Below are 21,939 nucleotides of genomic sequence, written 5' to 3' on the forward strand. Positions count from 1 at the left end.
CCTCACCCCAACGTGGACAATGGCTGACTTTGTATGTTTGGGTCCCCAGTGCCATAGGGTTGTGTTTCCAATGGCTTTTGTCACTCATTTATGAGCAATTCGCCATTTTCTTTCTTTTTTTTTTTTTAAATATATTCCATCGGTCCTTCACAGAGAGGAAGGGAGAGAGACAGAGAGAGTCAGAAACATCGATGAGAGAGAAACACCGATCAGCTGCCCCCTGCACATCCTGTGCCCGCAACCCAGGCACATGCCCCCGACCGGAATCGAACCCGGGACCTCCCAGTTCACAGGCCGACGCTCCATCCACCGAGCCAAACCGGCCTCGGCAACCATTTTCTTTCTTTTCTGCTCCCACCTCCCCTTTGCACTACTCCTGATTGACGGAAACTGACATGTTTCAGAAGCCAGCCTATTACTGTGACCCAGGCAAGCCAGTTCCCACATCTGGAATAACCTGGCTTAGCTACTGGTTTATGGCCTATATACCTATGACAAACCATTTCTCTACAAAAACAGCCACTTAACCCTTCCCCACCCAGGACTTGCTTCCTATATTTCATATGGGTGTCTTAATTTAGGAGACAAATGCTTTTGCTTTCACGCATCTTCTGTAGACCAGTCCTTATTAAAACGTTTTTTAAAAAATGCTAGTAAAAGTCACTATGCACACAGATTCAGTTTTCCATCTCCTCCTGGACTTGCACAGTCCCATCCATCAGCAAAGCGTCCTTGGAATCTTCAAGTTGTCCCAGAGCCTCGGTCTGGAAATGGATCCCTCAGGGTCACCCTAGAGGGCGCACTGCTTGCGTTGTCCGCAAGTAAGCAGACAGCGCTCGCTCCCTGGCTCCATAAAAGGGGAGGAGGCGGATCAGTTTCCTTCTCTCATTGAGAAAGAAGAGGATTGGAAGGCCGAGCATATAAAGCCGCGCAGAGAGCGTGAAACAAAGCAGTCGGATCGGAATTGGACTTGGGAAGCGCGGTGTGGAGTCAAGCATAAAACTTGTTGGAGGGGAGTAACGAGCCTGCTCCTCCAGCTCTCCTTGTCTGCGCCGCGCTTCAGGGATTCCCAGCAGCCTTGCGATTTATTTTTATATCTGCTTTTTTATATAGAGAGAAATACATATATATATTTTCCTCTTAAGAGAAAATTCCTGTTCTAAGAGAAAATAAGACAAGATCAATGAAGGAGAGAAGAGCCAGCCAGAAATTATCCAGCAAATCTATCATGGATCCTAATCAGAACGTGAAATGCAAGATAGTAGTGGTGGGAGACAGTCAGTGTGGGAAAACCGCGCTGCTGCACGTCTTCGCCAAAGACTGCTTCCCCGAGGTGAGTGTGGCCGGCCGGGGCTTTGAGGAGGGGGGCGGCCCGCGGGGTACCCGTCTCCAGGTGGGCTTTCCTTTTTGCTTTTCCCTGTTCCTCTATTTTTTTTTTTTAAGCTGTCTTTTCCACCCCTTATTACTCCCACCGGTTAGACTGCCTGGAGAGGGAAAGTGGGCAGGAAGCGTTTTAGGGTTTGGGACGCGCCTGCACATTCTGCTGTGAGCTCAGAAACTTGTCCGGTCATGTGTGCAGAACCCGGGGTTGGGAGATTTGGATCCTCATGTCTTGGGGAGCCGGGTGGGGCGAGCGGGGAGGCAGGGGTTTAGGAAAAGGCCTGCCTGTTTGGCGTGCGACCTGATGTGTCGGGTATTTTATTTTTAATTGAGGAGGCAGTTTTTCAGAGGGGGTACTTGCGGCGTCGTGTCTTTTAAGATAACCTCTTTGCACTCTTCTGTCCATTTTGTTCGTCCAGAATTACGTCCCTACAGTGTTTGAGAATTACACGGCCAGTTTTGAAATCGACACACAAAGAATAGAATTGAGCCTGTGGGACACTTCGGGTAAGAGTCAGCGGACCGCGTGGTGCTCGGGGCGGGTTTCCAGCCGCGCTCCCGGGTGCCTGGCGGGTCTGGGACCTCGCGCCCCGCGGCTTCTCCGCGCCCGCCGCCGGCGCTCGGCCGCCCCTCGGTTAAGGCGACCTTTTCCGAGGGATCCCCGAGGTCCCTGCTGGGTGATAACTTTGCCCCTTCTGGGTGGGGTGAGCAGATGGCAGTGGGGAGAAAAGAGCGCTGTGTGCCCGCAGGGTGACCCCGCGGCGGGGACCGCCTGTAGCCGGGTGGCCAGGGAGCGGTTGGCTCGCGGGACTCTCTGCCCGAGTCGCCTCGCAGCTGCCAAGGGGGCTCGGTGTTGGCGTGATGCGTGCACCGCCTCGGAACCACCTGGCTCCCGGCGGGCGCCCCTCCAGGATCTAACCTGCTGGTTTTCTGGGAGGCGCGGAGCGCGGCGGGGGTGGTGGAAAGTGGGAGGTGGGAGAAAATCCCCGAAGCGACGCAGTTACGTTCGGATCCCGCCCCTGGCTGGGAGGGGGTGGGGGCGGGGGGGTGGGAGGGGAGAGGAACCCGAGCCCGGGCCGCCGCGGCGCTCGTGACGCCTACAGCCAGGAATGCGCTGGCGGCGGGGCAGCACGCGGCCCGCTGGTCCCCGGCCTCCGCTCCCAGCCGCCGCCCCGGTGCCGACCTGCAGATCCGAGCTCCCTCGCCTTCACCAACGCCCCGCTCCTCTTGGTCACGCTGGCCCCCGCCCCCGCCCGTGCCATTCCCCCCTGACCCCTATTGCTTCACCCCCGCCCGCCTACGAGGCCGCGGGCCGCACTATTCGCCTTTGACCTTCCCGTCCAGTTGAATTATTGACGTGGTGGTGAATTCGTTTCAAGGATCTGGGGGTCAAGACCGGGTTATCACCTTCCCACGCGCCCACCCATCCACCTGGTGCGCGGTGGTGGTCGGGGGCAGGATTCCAGCACACGGCTTTTAGGGGTTCCGGCTGGGTCTAATGCGGTAAGGGCACCCCCCCGCCCCCCGCCCCGGAATCTGGGTCTGGGATCCAGGCACCCGCAGCTCGTGTGTGCGGCTCCCGGGAGCGAAGGATTGAGGTGCTCACCAAGGGCATTGCCTCTGGAGGAGGAGGAGCCAGCGCGCAGGCTGGGTCAGAGCCCCCGCGCTGCTGTGTGCAGCTCCGCCAGCAGCTGGGCTGCCGCCGGTGAAACCGGCCCAATCCCGGGTGAAACCAGCGCGCAAGTGCCAACACGCAGGTTTTGCTGTCAAGCTGGGAGTAGCCTCCTGGAGGTGCTTCTGGGCTGTGCGAGCTCCCCACAACCTTGGGCCTTAACCTCTGCAGCCCCGGAGGGACTCGGGGATTGGAGAGCACCGGGAAGGAACCGGCCTGACAGGGTCGCCTGAGGCAGTCCAGGCACAAAGACCCGCGGGAAGTCTCGCACGAGCGCCTCTCGTGGTCACTGCCTGGTGCTCTGAGTTGTGCAGTGAGGAGCGCAGATTTTGTCTCCCCCTGGAGAGCCAGGCTCTTCCTGGAGCCTTGCCAAGGGCAGCAGAACCAGGACCTCAGCGTGTTTTGTATGGGGGATGGCACACAGTCTAGCAGCTGCAGGGAAGGTGTTGCTAGAATGCTAGTGTTTTCTTATACCTCAGTAGTTCCTATCATCAGCGTTGTTACAGAGCCCCCAGTACTTAATGGGATCTAATTCCCAGACATATCAAGGTATTTGTGATACCTGGTAGGCAGGACAGCTGGTTTGGAACCAATAATTAGCACCAGTAATCCGCCCCCCTCTCCCCCTCCTCCCCCCCCCCCCACACACACACGCACACGCACACACACACACAGGTTTGGACCTAATGCAAGGTAAGAAGTATTTAGGCAGTTAGGTGTGTGGTCTGAGTCTGATCCAGTCATTGATACGAAGGTCTGCTTAGATCTTAGCTACTGGTTAGCACCGATTTCTGTGTATAAATCCCCTACCTCCCTGAGCCTCATTTCATTGTCTGAAAAAAGAGAACAGAAAGCTAGATAACGTGCAGGATCTCTCCCAGCCCTTTGCTTCTTGGCTTTAGGACACCGGACAAGCAAGTCTTTTTGTTTCCCAGGATGTTGGTTGGCTTCTGCTCTCAGTCCCAGTGGATCTGGCATTCCAGTGCTGGCGTTTCACCACCCACAAAGCCAGCCAGGTTCTGGACAGAGCCTCTGCTTCCTGGGGGATTTAGGAAGGAGACTCATTTAGGTAGGGGAGGGGCACGGGTGGGCTCAGAGAAAGGAATGCTGGGTTATACATGCCCTGTCTCAGGCTTCAAGAGTCACAGGACCACCAACGGAGATTTCGATTAGGCCCCCAAAGGGCTAAATTGACTTTTTTTTTTTTTTTTTTTGGCAGAAAAAAATGACACATTGTTTTTCAAAGGCTAGAAAATAAACAAAATGTGGAGGCTATGCTTCACATGTGCAGTAAATATCAATCACTTCAGATATTTTCAAGTATTTAATTCAAACTTTCTGCATACATAGCATCATGTCTCACACACGGTAGTCACCCAATAAAATATGTTGCATGAACAAATGAATATGCATAGTTTCCAAGGAGATCAGATTTTCTGACATTTATTACCACTGAATTATCTGTGCACAAAGAATGTCAACTTTATAAATATTGCCTTTCATCAAACTAAAGATAATCACCTGAAATGAAGTCTGTAGTGAGATAATCACTTGTATTTTTACTTAATGAAACAAAACGGATGGATGTTTAACTAAAATATAAAGGTTTGGAAAAACTGTGATTAAGAAAATATCACGGCAAAATTATTCCATAATGAAATCTTTGCTCCAATTGAGGTTTATACAAACGGAAATAAAGGCATAGTTAGAATTCCATTATGTTGTTTGTGAGGCAAAATATTAGTTAATTAAACACAGTTACCAAGCACTGCTTAAATTCTAAAATAGACTGTTTCCACCAAAAATGGTTTGTCATTCATGAGCAAAATACATCTAGCAAGAACCACTGCATCAGTAGCTAATCATTTCAAGTGTCTTAACATTTTTCCATTGCACCTCGAGCTTTTCATGGCAAATTTCTAAACAGGATTAATTTTTGATGAATGTTTGACATTTTCTTTGCCCACTAAGATATTTGTTTAGTTCAGGTTGTGAAAATAATTGCATGTGCCTTATGCCTCATTATACATTTATTTTTTCCCCAATTGCTATCAATTTAACTTTGGAAATAAGATCGAAACCAAGTCTGTAAAGTCCTAAGTGTCAATTTTATTTTTCCTTTCTAAAACATTGCGAAAGTTAGAGATTTATTTAGGAAAAATTAGATGTTCCTCACTTCACTTACTAGTATATAGGGAGAAAGATTGCATAAACTTTGTCCTTTGAGTGGCATGCTCCTCGTGTTTAGCCTCCTAGCAGAGGGGTAAACATTCAGGAACCAGAAGCAATTCTTGCCTTATCTGGCTTCCATACTTGGAAGGCTTCTCATACAGGGGTCCCCTTACCCCACAGCAGTCATACGATATGCACAGGCAAAGCTCTGCCAATTTGGGTGTAGGAAAGAACATCAAGTGCAAGCAGGCTATGTAGGGTCTTTTTGCACCAAGAGAAAAGATAATCCATTCCCCACTTTTTAAGGCACAGAAACTTAATAGTGCCCTCTATTCTCTTCTCTAGCTCCCTTCTCTTTTTCTGCACCTATTATGTGCAGGCCCTGTGTGAGGTCTTAGAGATGCAGTGCTAGTTTTAAAAAGGCCCTGCCCCCAAGAATCATTTAATTCAGGTGGGGTGGGGAAAAGGAAACTCTCCCCATGTAGTGTAGCTCATATTCAACTTATGATGAGGTTCTTGCACCAAGTGCCCTGTTCTACCTGGTTACAGTGTATTTCCATTGTCAGGCACCCCTAGGGCTGACAGATAGACTCTCCCGCCGCCAGTGCACACACCAGTTCAAGTCACCACAGTGGCACTTGGCTAGTTGATTTCTGATGGTTACTTAAAGTCACTCCAGCCCCTCTGAAAGTAAATAAAACCTTCTTTGAACTAAAGCCACCATGAATCCTCTAAAAAGTGGTAGTGGGCGGGGGGTTGGGGAGAGGGGCTAAAGATAGCCTTTGGATACAGATCCATAATTTTTGATTTTAATGAGAAGTATTCCCTTTTCATTAAGAAGATGAACATGTTTATTAATATTTTCAGAAATGCCCCAAATAATTTTCAAATTTACTCCATGAGTTTCTGCAAAACCATGGGACATGGTATCAGCATTTTGAGGTGATGAGTTGAGATCAAAGTAGTTCTACTATCTATCATGTGCTTCAGAGTCTGCCACATTTGCCAAGCATGGAAGCAATTTGTAGCATGGAGCTAATAATAGAAGCTTAGTCATTTAAGGATCACCATATCTTTCCTAAGTGATTTGATTGCAGTGTAATTTCAACGCATGTGAATAGTCATTCATGCCAGCTTTTAACCAAGGCAAGTTAATGCACATTTTATTTCAGGCATATTATTAGTTTTAAAATACTCAGTTCAGCTGCTAAAATTCCCCCACAATAACGATGCTGTTTCCTCATGAATACTCTTTTGAATCTCGTCATGATATAAGCTTCTTTTAGGCCCTATGTGCTAAAGTTAGTACTTCCTTATTAGTTTTTAACATTATTAGCAGAGAATATAGTTGTCTTTAAATTTTATACTTAAAGGAAAAGGGAAGAAAAAAAACTCAATTCATGGTCTGACTTTAAGGACAAACTCTTTACAAATAGAAGTCATTTATATTGTTATATCTATAGCTTATACATAAGTTTAAAGAATAGTCTCTGTGACAAGCTTTCTATTGAAATATTTCTTAACAGGAATGGAAATGTTCAGCTGTGTTGGAGATTAGTGTATAATTAATTCAGAAAAGCAGCTTCAAAAGAGATCACTGGCATCTCTTTTGTGATTTACCATGTAAATTAACACATCAAGGCAAGACATATAGAATAGAAAGAAGTATAAAGCTAGTAAGCAGTTTTGTTGTTGTTGTTAGGTTTTTTTAGGGCATTGTGTGTGCATGAACTCTGATGAATGCTGTGGGAACAGGGTGGGGACAGCAGAGCAAAGCTGAGCCCTCAAGGCATTATGAGTCTTATCTTTGGTTCTTTAATACTTGTTTATAGGAGGGGGAGTCTAAGGTTCTAAAGTTGGTTTCACCTATCACGAAGATCCAAAGAATTGAAGGCTAGAGGGCCAGCCCAAGCCCGTGATCTAATGCCTTCCTTATCTCCATAAATTGACCCAGTCTTTAACATCCATCCCACTTGGAAACAGCTTACATTTATTTAATGATTCAAGGAAACCAAGATTCTGAAAGCTGAAGTCTAACTTAACCTTGTTAGAGAAAGACAGAGAACAAGCATTTACAAAGAAGCCAAATACTCATGGGTGATGTGTTTACCAAGGGCAAAAGTGCAGAAAACCAGTTCGATAATAAGGTAGTCATGATCCCTAGGAGCTTAGAGTTTCAAAACGAGGTTCAACTCTTAAGCTTTTATCCTGAAACTCTGTAAGACATGTAGATTAAGGCAAAACAGAGAGCTCTTAAGTTTGGATGGTGATTTTCAATAAGCAATAAACTACATTTGGAGATTTGTCCACCATGCAATGATTTCAGCTTATACTATAGATTTTTAAAAAGTAAGGTATAAATTCCCTTTCTACGTCTACATCTGTCTCTAGATCCTCAGTTAGTGCTAAGTTTTCTCCAACCTAGTTCCTTGCTAAGTTGTACATTTCAGTGAGGCATCCATATTGGTCATTTTGATGGCACCTGAAATAACCAGATGTTTCCTTATTAATCCAGTTCTTTTGCATGTAGATATGACACCAGGGATCAATAGTTTCTCCAATAAGCTCATGGTATCTGGTGGGCTGTGCTAAATGAATTAGTTGTACCTCAGCCATTTTCAGATGCCTTGTAAATGTCTTCTCAGTTACTATATATTGGCAACTTGACTCAGAGACACCAAAGCAAATTCCCATTGACACCGAATGCAACTGGGAATTCGCAGAAGTTTGACCAGGTTTTGTGTAAATTGGTTTTGAAAAGTGAGCCTGATGATATGGCAAGGTGAATTCACCTGTGGAGCTCTTCTCTGAGGAATCAAGTATTATATGGAACACAGTCTTTAATCTGTTACTGAAGAATAATGCCATTAAAAACTTTTGTTCATATCTACCCTTATCCCTAAAGTTCTGTGACTTACCATAGTTCCACTTTAAGCAGAATGTTTGGATTCTAATACTTTTTAAAAGTCTAAGTAAGACCAGGAGTTTAGGGCAACCACTTTATTTACAGCCCCCAAATAGCGACCTTATTTCTACCTCATTGACTTTCCAACTATGCATCTGCATTGCCCCAAGAAATAAAAAATATTGATTCTATCTTTATAGCAACACAGAAGTGCCCCCATCCACGTTTTCATAAAATCTGTTCATAATTCCAGTGAATCTGAACCTGTAAAAGAAACAAAATACTCTTCTTGGGAATGTTCGTTGCATATTTGCGGGCATGGCATTTGTGGGGCACACTAACGGGGAAAAGAGTTCAGAGTCCCGTACTGTGCCAGACAGAAACGTCCTGCTCAGACGTGATTCACATGGTGGAGATTGTTGCTAATTTGGAGCCTTCACTCTCTGGATGGCATGAAGAAGTGGAATCCGCTGATAGCTGGGCAGATCAGAGTCTCGTGTGTTTGCTGCTGTTGGCACAGAGATTCTGTTGGTGGCCACTGAAAATACCAAAAGTTAAATCTATTTTCTTTGCCAAAAAAAAAAAAATATGCAGTATTCCTAATTTTATTGTTCTTGTTAGGAATTTCTTAAGGGGGAATGGAAAGTTTTTAAATTTAAGGTTCAAATAAAAGAAATATTTAGGAAATACTCAACTAGAAGAGTTTTCAGTTCTCAGACTCCTATTATAGAGACTCACAACATTTGAACTGGTTTCACAAAAGGTTCCATAAAGCCTGCCTTTGGGCATGAATCTTCTCACATATACATTCAATGATGTACATATATGGTATGTTCTATCTTTGTGAAAGGATGACGTAAACAGGCAGGTATGTCTGCAAAATTAGTTTCTGGGTGAGGCACTTTGTGACTCTTCTTGGGCTGGAAATGCTGCTCTCACGCAAAGTTAATGATCTTGAAGACAAAGATGGGTAGACCTGATGTTTCAAAAGCCTTTTAGAACTTGGCCGATGTTTGCCAAACTTGAGGAACTCAGAGCACCATAAATGTGCACTTATTCTAATCTACACCCAAGCAAAGAGATTTTTTTTTCTTGTTTTTTTTTTGTTTTGTTTTGTTTTTTTTTGTTTTGTTTTGTTTTGTTTTGTTTTTGTGGTGGGGTGCATATGTGGCACAGTTGTTTCTTTATAATACAGAGTTTTCCTGAAGTTTTCTCTTTATGGTCTGATCAGCTCATTAGAAAGGACTTGGGAATAGTGCTGTGTGTTTCAAGTTTCGTCTGGCATAATAAGAAATGCTGCAGCTGAGATTTCCATATGCATGAAGCCTATTGCACATGCTGAGAAAGAGTTTTATTTGAGAAAGCTCAGCTCAGTACCTAGACAAGCATTTAGCTGAGGTACATTCTTGGGGTACATACATCAGTACCTGCTGTGTACTGCAGTATGCTCCTACATAGTGAAAAATGTGCAGCACTCCTGTGTTTAGTTCTACAGTTACCCTGGGAGCTTTGCACCTGCATCTTTAAAAATATATATATAGAAGTTAATGTGTTGCTGTTTGGCTTAACAGACTGTTTTAAGACTTTTCGGGAGAGACGTAGGAGTTAAGGGCACGCATTTTTCCCATTTCATGGGCTTACTTTCAGCCCTTACTTTGGTGTCACTTCTGCCTCCCATATTGGTTCTCACTTCACAGGGAATTCCTGGAATTCCTCTTCCCTTTTTCTTGGCCTGTGAGTTGTACCACACATGCCTGTGATTACAGCGTGCACTCTCCAGCTTTGCTTTCCTTTGTGCAGTAGCATGGGCTTTACAGAAGAGAACAGGGAAGAATCCGAAGTGCTTAAGCAGAGTAAACACTGTTAAGTTACACAGGATCTTTCTTTTTTTTTCCCTAAAGGTTCTGCTTAGCTGTATTGTTAGATTTTTTTTTTTTTTTTTTTTTACTATGAAAAAGTAGAGGCAGTAGATTTTCCTATCCCAAAAGATAGGAAAGATCTTTTGGGATAGGAAAATTTTACCCCACCCCAAAATATAATGAGTAAGTGGTCTTGTGGTCTTGTTATTTTTAATGACAAATTACTCTTGTAGTTAGTGGTTATACAAATTATGCTTATAACTAATAAATATGGGGATCAGTTTTATTGCCACTTTGGACACTCCTGTCGATCTAACAGAAGTGAGAGGACAGGATCACTCCTAATCAGGTCTTGTGAAAGCTTTTAAAAAGTGCCTCTTTGTGGGTGGTGGGCACCCAGTGCAACACACAGATCTTGTATCATAGAAGTGTATGGTTGAAACCTGTATGATCCTATTAACCCATGTTACCCCAATAAATTTATTTTTTAAAAATTGCATCTCTACACTGTAAAGCAAGGTGGTTTATTTCTCATGAGCCTTCACATACATACTTATTTTCATTCAAAACATTAAACCAAATGAAAACATGAACAGAAACAAACCTCCGTAAGGATGTGGTATCAGTCACAGCTCTGTTTCATCTTAAGTCGGGACAGTTTCTACAGTTGCAGCTATGTGGGCTGACTCACTAAGCACACAGAGCACATGGCTTGATTCTAGGAAGCCATAGTCTCCAGGCGGGACAGGGCAGAGGGCGGAACACAGAGCCGGATCCCCTTTGTGGCTGATAATGTATGGGGGAGGGAGACCCAGCACAGAAAGGGCCGGGCCTGAGGAGTATTCTCTGCAGCCACGTGGTGAGCTAAATTATGAAACCACTTTCTTGGTAGTCCCGATTTTCATTACTCTATTTTAACACCTTTGTAATTCTCTGGCTGTCTTTCCTAAATTTTGTAGTTATTTGGAAGATGGCCCCCATTGTTGTGCAGAGCAGTTGTGAGTCTGAGATTGGCAGTGAGCACTCTCACCTCATGTTCTGAAGGTATAAGGCACCTGCAGGTGCTTCTCCTCCCAAGTTCAGGGCAGATTGAGGCTGGGAAGTGAGTGGTTTCCAAGAAAGGGGATCTCTGAAAGCCTGACTAGGTTTCTGACAGTCCCCACTGTTGAAAAGCTCTGCTTTTATGGATCTGGGGTCCACTCATCTCCTGCTAACTCTGAAGAGCAGAGGAAATCCTGGGGTTCATGGTTGGTATTTGGATTTCCATTCTATGATCCAGAACTTCCTGACTCCGTATTTGGAAAGCAATTCCTTAATGTTTACAGCTGCAGCTCTGTCAAAGTTAGACTTTGGACACAAACAAGAAAGGTTGCAATTCGGAAAGTCAGCACCGGACAGAACAAATATACCCACACAGAGCCATAAGCAACCTAATTTCTGATGCCTCTCAGTAATGTTTAAATTAGTGAATTATGTGTGTTATTCTCTTCACCTCAGATTTCTTTAAATGGCCGAAAAGGCAGGAGCTCAGCTTATCATTTTCAGAGTCATCCTCATTCTAATACACCTCGTTATTTAAAATGACTTGGTTTTGAAAGAAACTGAAACCTTTAAGCATTTGAAAAATGTCTTTCAGTTGTCAGCCTGCTTCTAGGTGTGGGTAGGGAGCTGGTGCAGCTCATGAAAAATTCTGGCTCCGATTGTTTGTACTTATTCATACACTTTCTTCCTGATTCCTAGAACATTTCCTTCTTCCTTGATTGGTAGACACACCTGGCTTGAATTGTCACTGTCCACCTGTAAAACAGCTCAGTGTAAAGGCCACAGTGTCTCTGGGTTCCTTAGTGACTGCTAGGGACCAGACTCTACTGTGAACAGAGGCTGGTGCACCCTAACTGCAATGACTTCTAGAACTCAAGAATAGCCTCACATTTTGTTTTGCTAGATTATTTTAAAAGCTTCTTTAGTATTTCTCTCCTCCTGACTTTGACTATCAAGGTTTTGACTTATCAGGAGACAGCATGTCATGTTTTTCTGCTAGAAATGGAAGGATATGTCAAAAGGGAATTGATTTTCAAAAAGGCTTTGGTGGTTTAGATTTGACTCTCTACTCTGGAGTCAAATACACATACATACTTAGACACACACACACACACACATTTATATATATCCCCTAATAAAATGATTTTCATATTATGCCTGTGCAATGTCAGTATACGGAAAATGATTTAAAAAATAAAAAGCATTGACAAGCTGCATTTGATTGTATAGTCACACTATTTTATAATAATTGGCCTCGTGTAATTGCCCATCTTTTGGGATTCCTAAAGGAAAGGGAGAAATTTTCTAAATGGCTAGAGGGTTCTGTGGTTAAATTAATTTGCTGGTAACTTAAACATTTTGGGTGCCCTGGATTTAACTCAGGCCAAGATCCTTGGATCATGCCTCCGTGTCACTCTCAGAGATGGAACTGTGTAAAAAAGTGACGTGATCCAATGTGGCATTTATTACAAGGTTTGGTTGTCACAGGAAGAGACACTGTGTAGAGTTTGGGGGTGAGTTTAAGTAAGCAAGCTCACAGGTTGATGGCTTATCCAAACTTGTAACTTTGAGGTAGGGTACACAGATGCAATGTGGTTGACTGTGGTTCTCTTTGAAGAGCTGAACCTACCTTTCCTCCCTCCCCGACTCACCCTTACCGGATTGTCAGAGTGCTTTTGAGTTTTGGTCTCTTTCCCAAGAAGTAGCTCCATTTATGGTGCTGGCTACCACTCAGCTTTTAATAGCACCAACACAACCATAACCATTGTTAAGACTTACTGAGCCCTTACTAAATGGGTCTATTTAATCCCAGGTAGGTATCCTCATTTATGAATGAAGAATCTGACGCAGAATCCTAAAGCAACCCTGCCCCTCCTTCAGTGGTGGCAGTGGGTGGGTTTGCATTCTGGGCCATCTGACTCCAACAGCCTTTGTATTTCACCCTGATGCCCAATCTTCACTCTGAACCATGCAGATGTTAGATCCCGGCTCTTCCCTTTGGAGTCCCATCAGATACAAGGGAGGCTTCATTCCTCTTCTGGCAGCGATGCATATATTACTACTCAGCCTTTGTTTGTGTGTTTTGTTTTGTTTTTGCCTTAATTACCAAAAATTAGAGGAAGTGGGAGTGGGACCCCACCCCCATGTGATATTCAAGGGATTTAATTCAAAAGGGCAGGATTAATGCATGACAGACAAGAGATTTTCATCTAAAAACTGGTGTATCTTTGTCTCTTCCAGGTTCTCCTTATTATGACAACGTCCGGCCCCTCTCTTACCCAGACTCAGATGCTGTGCTGATTTGCTTTGACATCAGTAGACCAGAGACTCTGGACAGTGTCCTAAAAAAGGCAAGTGCTGGAGGATGATGACACGGTTCAGTACCGGCCCATATATAACATAGGAACATGAAGTGGGCTGAGGAGCCCCAACACTCTAGTTCAGGGGTCCTCAAACTACAGCCCCCGGGCCACATGCAAATACAAATATTGTATTTGTTCCCATTTTGTTTTTTTACTTCAAAATAAGATATGTGCAGTGTGCATAGGAATTTGTTCATAGTTTTTTTTTAAACTATAGTCCGGCCCTCCAACAGTCTGAGGGACAGTGAACTGGCCCCCTGTTTAAAAAGTTTGAGGACCCCTGCTCTAGCTAATACTCGGCTGTGTATGTTGGAGTTAGAACACTATAAAGGACACTTTTACACTATGTTAGGGTTTCCATGTGTCAGCAGTTTTGATGATGAGCTTGCTTAAAATTGTATTTCATTTTAAGAAACAAAATGCCCCTTTAAGAGCCTCTGAGTTTATTCTTTGGGCAGAAATTATATTTGATTACTGTCAAGCAAGTCTTCCTTCTTTCCTTCCTTTATTTACCCTATAGATTGTGCCTTAGTTTATAGGTTTATGTTTGACCTCAACTCAGATAGTGAAAAGAATGCAATAGTAGCTGTTTTAAGAAAGAGGCTGTGTTTCAGTAATGATGTTAGTTATTGGAAACAGAAATAGAACTAATATAGGAGGAGCATGGGCGTGTTTCCAGACATTAGACAAGGTGACTTGTAATTAGGGAGATGTCAGATGCTAACAAGAACAGTAGTTGTAAACATGTTCTGATGATAACATACCTGGTTTCTGGAGGTGGAAGGACCCAAGGAAGCCCTAGACAGAACCAGGGGGAGGTCAAGAGGAAGGGGTCCTATTACAGGTGGGTCCCAGGTACTGAGAAGGCCAGCGGAAGGGAGGAGCTGTCCTGGGCCTCCACCAGTCTTGTACTCAGCCTCTGGGCAATTACCGAAGCCATGTGCTTCACTATGGATCAGCCTGTGTTCTCAGTCCCGGCCCTGAGCGCTGTGGGGTTTCAGAATCAGACGCTTCTGTGGAGCGCCCTCTCTTCTCCATGCACTAAGGCTTACACAAAGGATATGGTTGAGAACAAGGCAGTGTCATTATAACATTTTGTGTGTTTTTATTAATTTATACCTCTTTATCATGTTTGACTGTTCATCTTTTGTGTCATATAAAATTAGAGTTTGAAGGTGAATCATCACTCATCTCTTTACTAAACATGGCAAACACAGTTATCTCAATGAATGTGCTTTTCTACTTTTTAACTTATCTATGTATCACAAATAATGCTAATGTTTGTCAGGCTTAGGCATGAATACACCTTTCCTGTCTTCAGTGCTCGTAAATAGTTGCTAGACATGCAGAGGGAGGCCAAAGTCATTACACAGCTGAAGAGCAACATAACAGCATGCCTAGTGCTTGTCTGTAGGTAAAAGAGATTGCTTATTTACTGGAGTTTTTACTTGACGTAGCATCGGGTTATGCATAATTTATAATGAAAAGCCGCGCTCCTGTTTTATTTTGCTTTCGTCCTCTGAGACAAAATGAATAGTGACATTGGCCTTAAAGATATTAATGAGTATGTTTTACATTCGTGTGAGGTTTAAGGCTCCTGATAACCCCTGTTATGGTTTGTCTTGATTAATTGAATCCTTTAAGTCCTTGAATATCAAAGAGGTTAGAGTGGCTTAAAGCAGGATAGATTGTATTCTTTTTTTTTTTTTTTTTAATTCAACTTCCAGTTCTTAACTCCAGTGCCATTCAGCACATGGTAGATGTTCCTAAATAATTCTGGAAGGGATAGGAGGAATGAAGGGAGGGAAAAAAGGGAGGGAGGAATTGGTGGATAAATTGGGCTCTTATGGAAAGTACATTGCTCCCTTCACCCACTGGTGTACTTGGGAGTAGAGTTCTTTGCCCACAGTACACCTCTAGCTCTAGAAAGGTCTCCTCTGATGGTCTTTGAAACTACTCCTGCAGGGTGTCCTTATTATCCAGGATTATATTCAGGACTTCATCATCCACACTCTTCTGTGAATTCCTCTTTTGGAGGCACAGTTATGTCTTAATCATCTTTGTAACCACCACAATATGTAGTACAGCACTTAAATACATATGTGTGCCTGTGGGAGGGGAGAGTCTGGAGGCGTGGATTCCTGATCTCAGCCCCTCTAATCCCTCTTCTCCAAGAGCCAGAACTTTCCTGTGAACACTCTGAACTCCTGACTCCCATCCTGATGGTTATCTCAAGTGTGAGGAAGTGAAACCACGAAAAGATATCCATTTGCTCTTTAAAGGGAGGAATCCCCTGGCAGATTTTTCTGTAGATTCTAATAATTCCTGTTAGGTCACAAAACAACTAACCCAACGTTGCACTAAATTGAAATATTTAGCAGCTATGTAGCTTAAAACTGACTCCAGGGCATATGAGCCGCAGGCCAGATGCCTCTCTGAGAGCCCAAAAGGTGGGACTCTGCAAGGCCGTGGTCTTGGTTGATTTGGCCACTCGAATGGAAACTTCTTAGAGGCAGAATGTTCTGTTTATTGACTTTATCTCCAGTTCTTGAAATCTCAATACCGATTCCATCACATGGTAGCTGCTCCATCTTTCTTGATGGGATCAGTGAATGCATACCTGTGCTTATGTTGGTTCCTTCTTATTCCCAGCCGTCCATGCTGGGACGTGTCAGCTCAACACATCCAAGGATGTAATCACTTGTTACAATATATAATTATGCTTAAGGCACTTTTATCTTTCAGAGATACCCTGATAATTACGATATTACTGAAGTTACCTTCTCACAACACCCAACAAGTCTCTTGCAGTAGGGACAGATACTGAGTCACAAAAACAGAGAATAAATAATAATATGCATAAGTCTTCCCCAGTGGATCCACTTGAGGATGTAGTAAAACTTAGTATTACTTAGGAGGTAAATGCAAGTTTGCTTCTTCATCTGAAGTGAAGGTTCCTTTTCAATGTCCTTTATGAGTCCCATTCCCAATGTCTGCCAGTGGAGAAATTGTTTCTATTCTGTGGGTGTCAGCACTTTGCTAATGCTTCGTCTTTTCCCTCAACAGTGGAAAGGTGAAATCCAGGAGTTTTGTCCCAACACCAAAATGCTCATGGTGGGCTGCAAATCTGATCTTCGGACCGATGTCAGCACATTAGTGGAGCTCTCCAACCACAGACAGACACCAGTGTCCTATGACCAGGTATGTATATGTTGTCCGTGTACCAGTGTGGGTTTTAAAAAGGACAGAAATGGAACATCACTCATAATAAATAAAATTAACAGGTGCCACTTTTCTTAAGGCTCAACCAGTGGTCAAGTCCAAGAGCAAGTCCCTTTTCTAAGATGCAGAATGAGCACCATGTGCCCAGATTGGCACCATCTGTAAACACAGATGAAGGGGCTGGTGCTTTGGGGCCTGTGCCTTCACAGGGAAGCATCTAAGCTCCTTGGGGGCAGCCCGTAGCTCAGATCAGTGTCAAAGGCCACAAAGTTAACCAGGGGCAAAGCTTGGCTGAAAATGTGATACTTTGGCACTGAACCCTCCCAAAAAGCTTTCCAAAATTGTTTCAGTGGTTTATTGTATAAAGGATTCATGTGTGTATATGCATAATAAGACAAGTTTGGGAAAAAATCTTTTAAAATATGAATGTTCTGGCATTTAGTAGAGCAATGACATCTTTGATTACTGAGTATATGAACAGTGGGTCATTTACTTCCTTGTATATATCTAAAGCTCCCACTGGATTTAAGAGAGAATGGGGTCAACATCGGTAGTACTCTTTAAGAGAGTTCATCTTATTTTACACTCAGCAGCACAATAAAAAAACAACAAAAAGAGAAAGGCTTTGACAGTAAAGTAGAACACTCAATAAAATTGTCTTTTACAGATTCATCACTTTTTCAGGTGTTTTTTCTAAGCATTTAGAAAAGAGGAGACTTGTTTTTAGAAATTTATTCTCTCAAAGCTTACAGATTCTAAAGAGAGTTCATGTTGAAAGAGCTATATATATATATTTTTTAGTATTCATTATTTTAAATGCTGTAGTCTTTGTCTTGCATTTCTAATTAACAAAAAATTTGTTATTTAGTAAACTGTTTTGATGCACACTTCCTTATTGTTCAATTCACTGAGGTGTATGGCCCATGTTTAGAAATTACATATTTTGTGTTTACTAACGAGATGGCATAACAGTACTGTTTCTTTCATCAATTTATTTTGGCCCTAAGACTTAATTCCATACATCTCAAAATTGATTCTGTATTCTATTCTTTATCCCTATTTTTTGGTACAGCCTATTGACTAATCTTGATTGTTATATACACTCAAGAAAATTGAGTGCCCCATGAGGTGCTGGAACAAGCTAGGGGCCGAATCACCCCTGCATGTGGAAAATGCATCATTTATATTCATGATCTTCAGCTGCCTTTTTCCAATAGTAGGATCCTCTGAGTAATTCTATACTTTGCTGTGACCTGGAAGACCAGAGATTCTAGTTCCTCTTGGTTACAGTTGATAGTGAAGATGAATCTCCTCCTTAGCTTCTCTCCTACTTCTTTGACTCATACTAACTGATGCTCTGGGCCTCATTTAGTGATGCCCAGTGACAGCCTTTTGCACCCTAGGATGTCAAACAGCATCTATTGAGTGTTGAAAATTGTGCATCTTAGGACTGGTTCTTGACTGCAAATATTTATGAAATGGTAAAGAAGGCAGTACAGATTTAAAAACTGGCATTTTTTTATTTTTTTTTGCAGCAACATTTGGAAAATTCAGTTAACATTAGAAATGCTTTGCAATGCGTTATTATTTAGAAGACACTTCTAACTTTTGCCAAAGACATATTGCTAAATACAGTCCCTTCTTTTACTTCTCAGGGGGCAAATATGGCCAAGCAGATCGGAGCAGCCACTTATATTGAATGCTCAGCACTACAGTCAGAAAATAGCGTCAGAGACATTTTTCACGTTGCCACCTTGGCGTGTGTAAACAAAACAAATAAAAACGTTAAGCGGAACAAATCACAGAGGGCCACCAAGCGGATTTCACACATGCCCAGCAGACCAGAGCTCTCGGCAGTTGCTACGGACTTACGAAAGGACAAAGCGAAGAGTTGCACTGTGATGTGAATCTCCCGTTACCATTGATGAGGACAAGGAACTTTCGTGTAAAAAAACACCAACAACAAAACAAAAAGGTGAAGTCTGAATGAAGTGCGCAGCCGAAGTCACATATTCCGGAGGCTTAGGGGGCATTTGAGAGGATGCTCATCTTTTTGGAATCCTGTCCTTAGGTTCGGCATGTAGAACACATGGTGAGAAGTGAATCCATTGAAGAGTTCTGAAGTGTGACTTGAGAAATATGCCAAAAAGAGAGAGATTCAGATGGGCTAGAGGTAGATGAGGAGGAATGCGAGTACCTCCAAGAAGAAATATCCCGCTCGGAGTGGTGCTTGCGTTATTGTTTTCTTTGTTATAATCTAGTCATGGATCTCTACTTTGATTTAATTTTTCAATGTTTTAATCTCCTTTACAAAAAAGTATATATTAATATACCGTCCTCACTGGGGAACTGGCACTGTGACCTTAGCATTTAGTTTTCTAGAGGATGAGATCTAATTTCCTTCTAGCTCATCATTAAAATGGAAATTGTATCAGGACCCTTGGGATATCCAGAGGAAAAGTTGGCGAGGCTTTGAAATCTTGCCTTCCTGACAATAGCTGAGCGAGAGGGCTCTAAAGAAAGGCTTTTGCAGTCTTGCAAGATAAGCAGACGATCAAGTAGAAATAAGTGTCGATTTTTATTCAGTCTGATGGTTCTGTTCATCATTGTGATTGTCATTAAAAGTGGTAAATTGCTCAAGGTAATATTTTTGTGCGCTGTGTAGAAGAGAGGGTGTGTGATTTTTTAATTTTTTTTAATTTTTTTTTTTGCCATCGTTAATGAAAATGCAAAGTCAAATAAAAGGTGTCTTGGTTTGACGTCATAGGATGAATGATCTAAGGGGGGAAAATGTAGGTACTATCTTCACAGGAAGAAATAATGAAGGAATAGTAGCAGAAAGCACAGTTGGTGAGTGAAGCTGTCTGGAATCATTACCAAAAGTACAAAGCAAAAGGCCTCTTCTTTGGGGGATGAAGCTCTGAAGTTGGCAGCAGCTGATGATCGGTCGGTTTAGTTCGCTTCCTTTAAATGAACACGGTCACAGAAGGACCCTCCTGTCCACGCTTTAGAGTCTCCTTCGTGGGAAAGTATGTACGGTCCGTCCTGACACTATGCTAGCCATTTCTAGAGTGACTGCTAAACCTCACTTAGCCAGATTCTGCCAAGGCCCTTGTTCAGTACTTGATCGCTGTTGTTACCTAAAATAATCAGCAGTTAAAATAGTTTACAGATATTTTTGACCAGTTTCTTTTAGAGCTTCTTTCAGAGTATAAACCCAATCTGACCTGTTGGCGCTTGTTGAAAACGAGCTTTCTTTCCAATGATAAAGCTTCATTTTTGAAGTGTTGAAGCTGTCGCTCCCATTAAACTGTGGCAGGAGAGGAGATTACGGTAATTACAAACTTCGTTCTATGTTTTACAAGCACTTTGTTTTGTCTCTGCAAGGAAATACCATTCCAGTCATTTCCCACGAAATATAGACGTTTCTACCAACATAATATGCTTTGACTGAGGCAGCATTATGCTTTGGGCAGTATTACAAAATAGCTGGCAAGTGCTTTCTGTATTTAAATATTGTAAAAAGAAAATAAGTTATAACTGTTAAAAAGCAGAACCTTTGTTGCATTTTTTAAAATGTTGAAGTCAATTTGTATGTTTGTTTGGTCAATGTTTCCGCAGTATTTATTAAAACATACTTTTTTTTCTCCTTCAAATAAAAAAGTAACCATGTCTTTGTCTAAATGTGATCTGCCTTTTATTGTCTACTTCCTGATTTAGCTGTTTAATGTTGACAGAGATGATTGCAGAATCTGGCTCATGTTTCCAAACCTAGTAGGCGTTGGAATGTTTTTATTCTGGGCAGTAGTAGCAGTTTCTTGGAAAAAGATAAATCTGCATCTATAAAGAGTTTTCATGATGATTTCAAATCACACAAAGAAAATGGAGCATAATTAGACTAAGTGATTGGATCTTAGACATAAAGAGCCATGATGCCACCTGGAATGAACTTGTAGAAGGTGTGGAAATTCCTTGAACAGCAGCAATGACACAGTATGGTGCAGTCTCAGGTCACAGATTTGTTTCTGAGATGAGGCTAGTCTGCATCCCTGCCCTCTGAGCCCCTAACCCAGCCATCCACCTGCGGTTCTCCTTGTTCACAGAGGCCCATGGAACGGATGACCCAGGACCCAGCTATTGGATCAATCAGAGGAAGGGAAGCAGAACAAAAAAATGACCTTACTTATAGTTGCAGCATCTCAATAACATAGGACAGCACAATATAAGGCCCTCAGTGTGTGGAAGATATAAAGGAACAATGGAATAGCTTAGGACCAAGGGGAGCCTGGGTCGTCCTAGACCCAGTTAGTTGCTTCTACATTTAGCTAAAACTTACACATGCAGCGGCTGGTGGGTGGGAAGGTATCAACCGATGAACTTGTATGCATATATGCATAACCCGTGGCCATAGAATGGGGTGGTAAGGGCCTGGGGTGGGGTTGGGTCGGGGTGGGGGAGAGCGATGGGAGCAGGCTGGAAGAGTTTAATGGGGGAAAAAGGAGAACCTATGTAATACTTTCAACAATAAAGATTAAAAAAACAAAACTCTTACACATAAGTTTTACATAAATGCCTGAAGATACTCAAAGAGGGACTTTAAAACTCAGCTATTTTGTCTACACAGCTAAGTCACTTCATATAAAAACTGCATCCTGTAGCTTTTTTTTTTTTTTTTTTTAATGGCTTTAGAAATATTTGAGGTATAGTTGCTTGGAAAGAATTCTCTGAAGCACAAACTAAAGGGGAAACCTGAGGATCCAGCATGAGTGAGTGAATTAAAGAGCATTGACATGGGACAGCCTCATAAAAAATTTAAAAGCAGAGAATTACCAAGAATGTTGGGGACTTATTCTTGTCAGCAGGCAGTAAAGGGAATAAAAGTACTTTCCTAATCCTTGGCATTGAGTAACTTCTCGGCATAATATCTAAGTCAGACTTGCAAGAAACGTGTTTCTCAACAATGACTGGCATGGAGCAGGCAAGGGGAGGGCACGGGGCAGGGCGGGCGGGGGGGGGATATACAAACTGCTGAGGTTCTGCTGACCATGGTGGTATTTCATAAGCTGTACAGTAACATTTCCCTCTGGTGAATTGTTCCTTTCTAGCAGCTTCAATTTGTTAAACCGAAAAGAAAAAAATGTGTCTTCAGCCCTAGGCATGTATGCCTTCCTTTTCCCTCTGACTTTTTGCTTCAGCAAACATTTATTCTAAGCATTCTGTGAACATTCCTTTCTATTGATTAATAGTCATGATTAATGTCTCTTTAAATACTAAAAAGTGATTTTCAAACTCTGAGTTAAGACTTTAATTGTGTCTCTCTCACTT

General features: G+C 42.8%; 1 protein-coding gene across 1 annotated transcript; it reads left to right on the plus strand.

The window, feature by feature from the left end:
* Window positions 1-932: 932 nt before the first annotated feature.
* On the plus strand, window positions 933-20,303 carry RND3 (Rho family GTPase 3). Its single transcript, XM_081095296.1, has 5 exons — window positions 933-1,333; window positions 1,800-1,887; window positions 13,271-13,380; window positions 16,459-16,593; window positions 18,270-20,303. The coding sequence occupies exons 1-5, from the start codon at window positions 1,184-1,186 to the stop codon at window positions 18,519-18,521; spliced, it is 735 nt and encodes a 244-aa protein (XP_080951422.1). The 5' UTR covers window positions 933-1,183; the 3' UTR covers window positions 18,522-20,303.
* The last annotated feature ends 1,636 nt before the right edge of the window (window positions 20,304-21,939 follow it).

This window comes from Myotis nattereri (assembly GCF_964212035.1).
Source record: "Myotis nattereri genome assembly, chromosome: 7".
NCBI classification, from domain to species: Eukaryota; Metazoa; Chordata; class Mammalia; order Chiroptera; family Vespertilionidae; genus Myotis; species Myotis nattereri.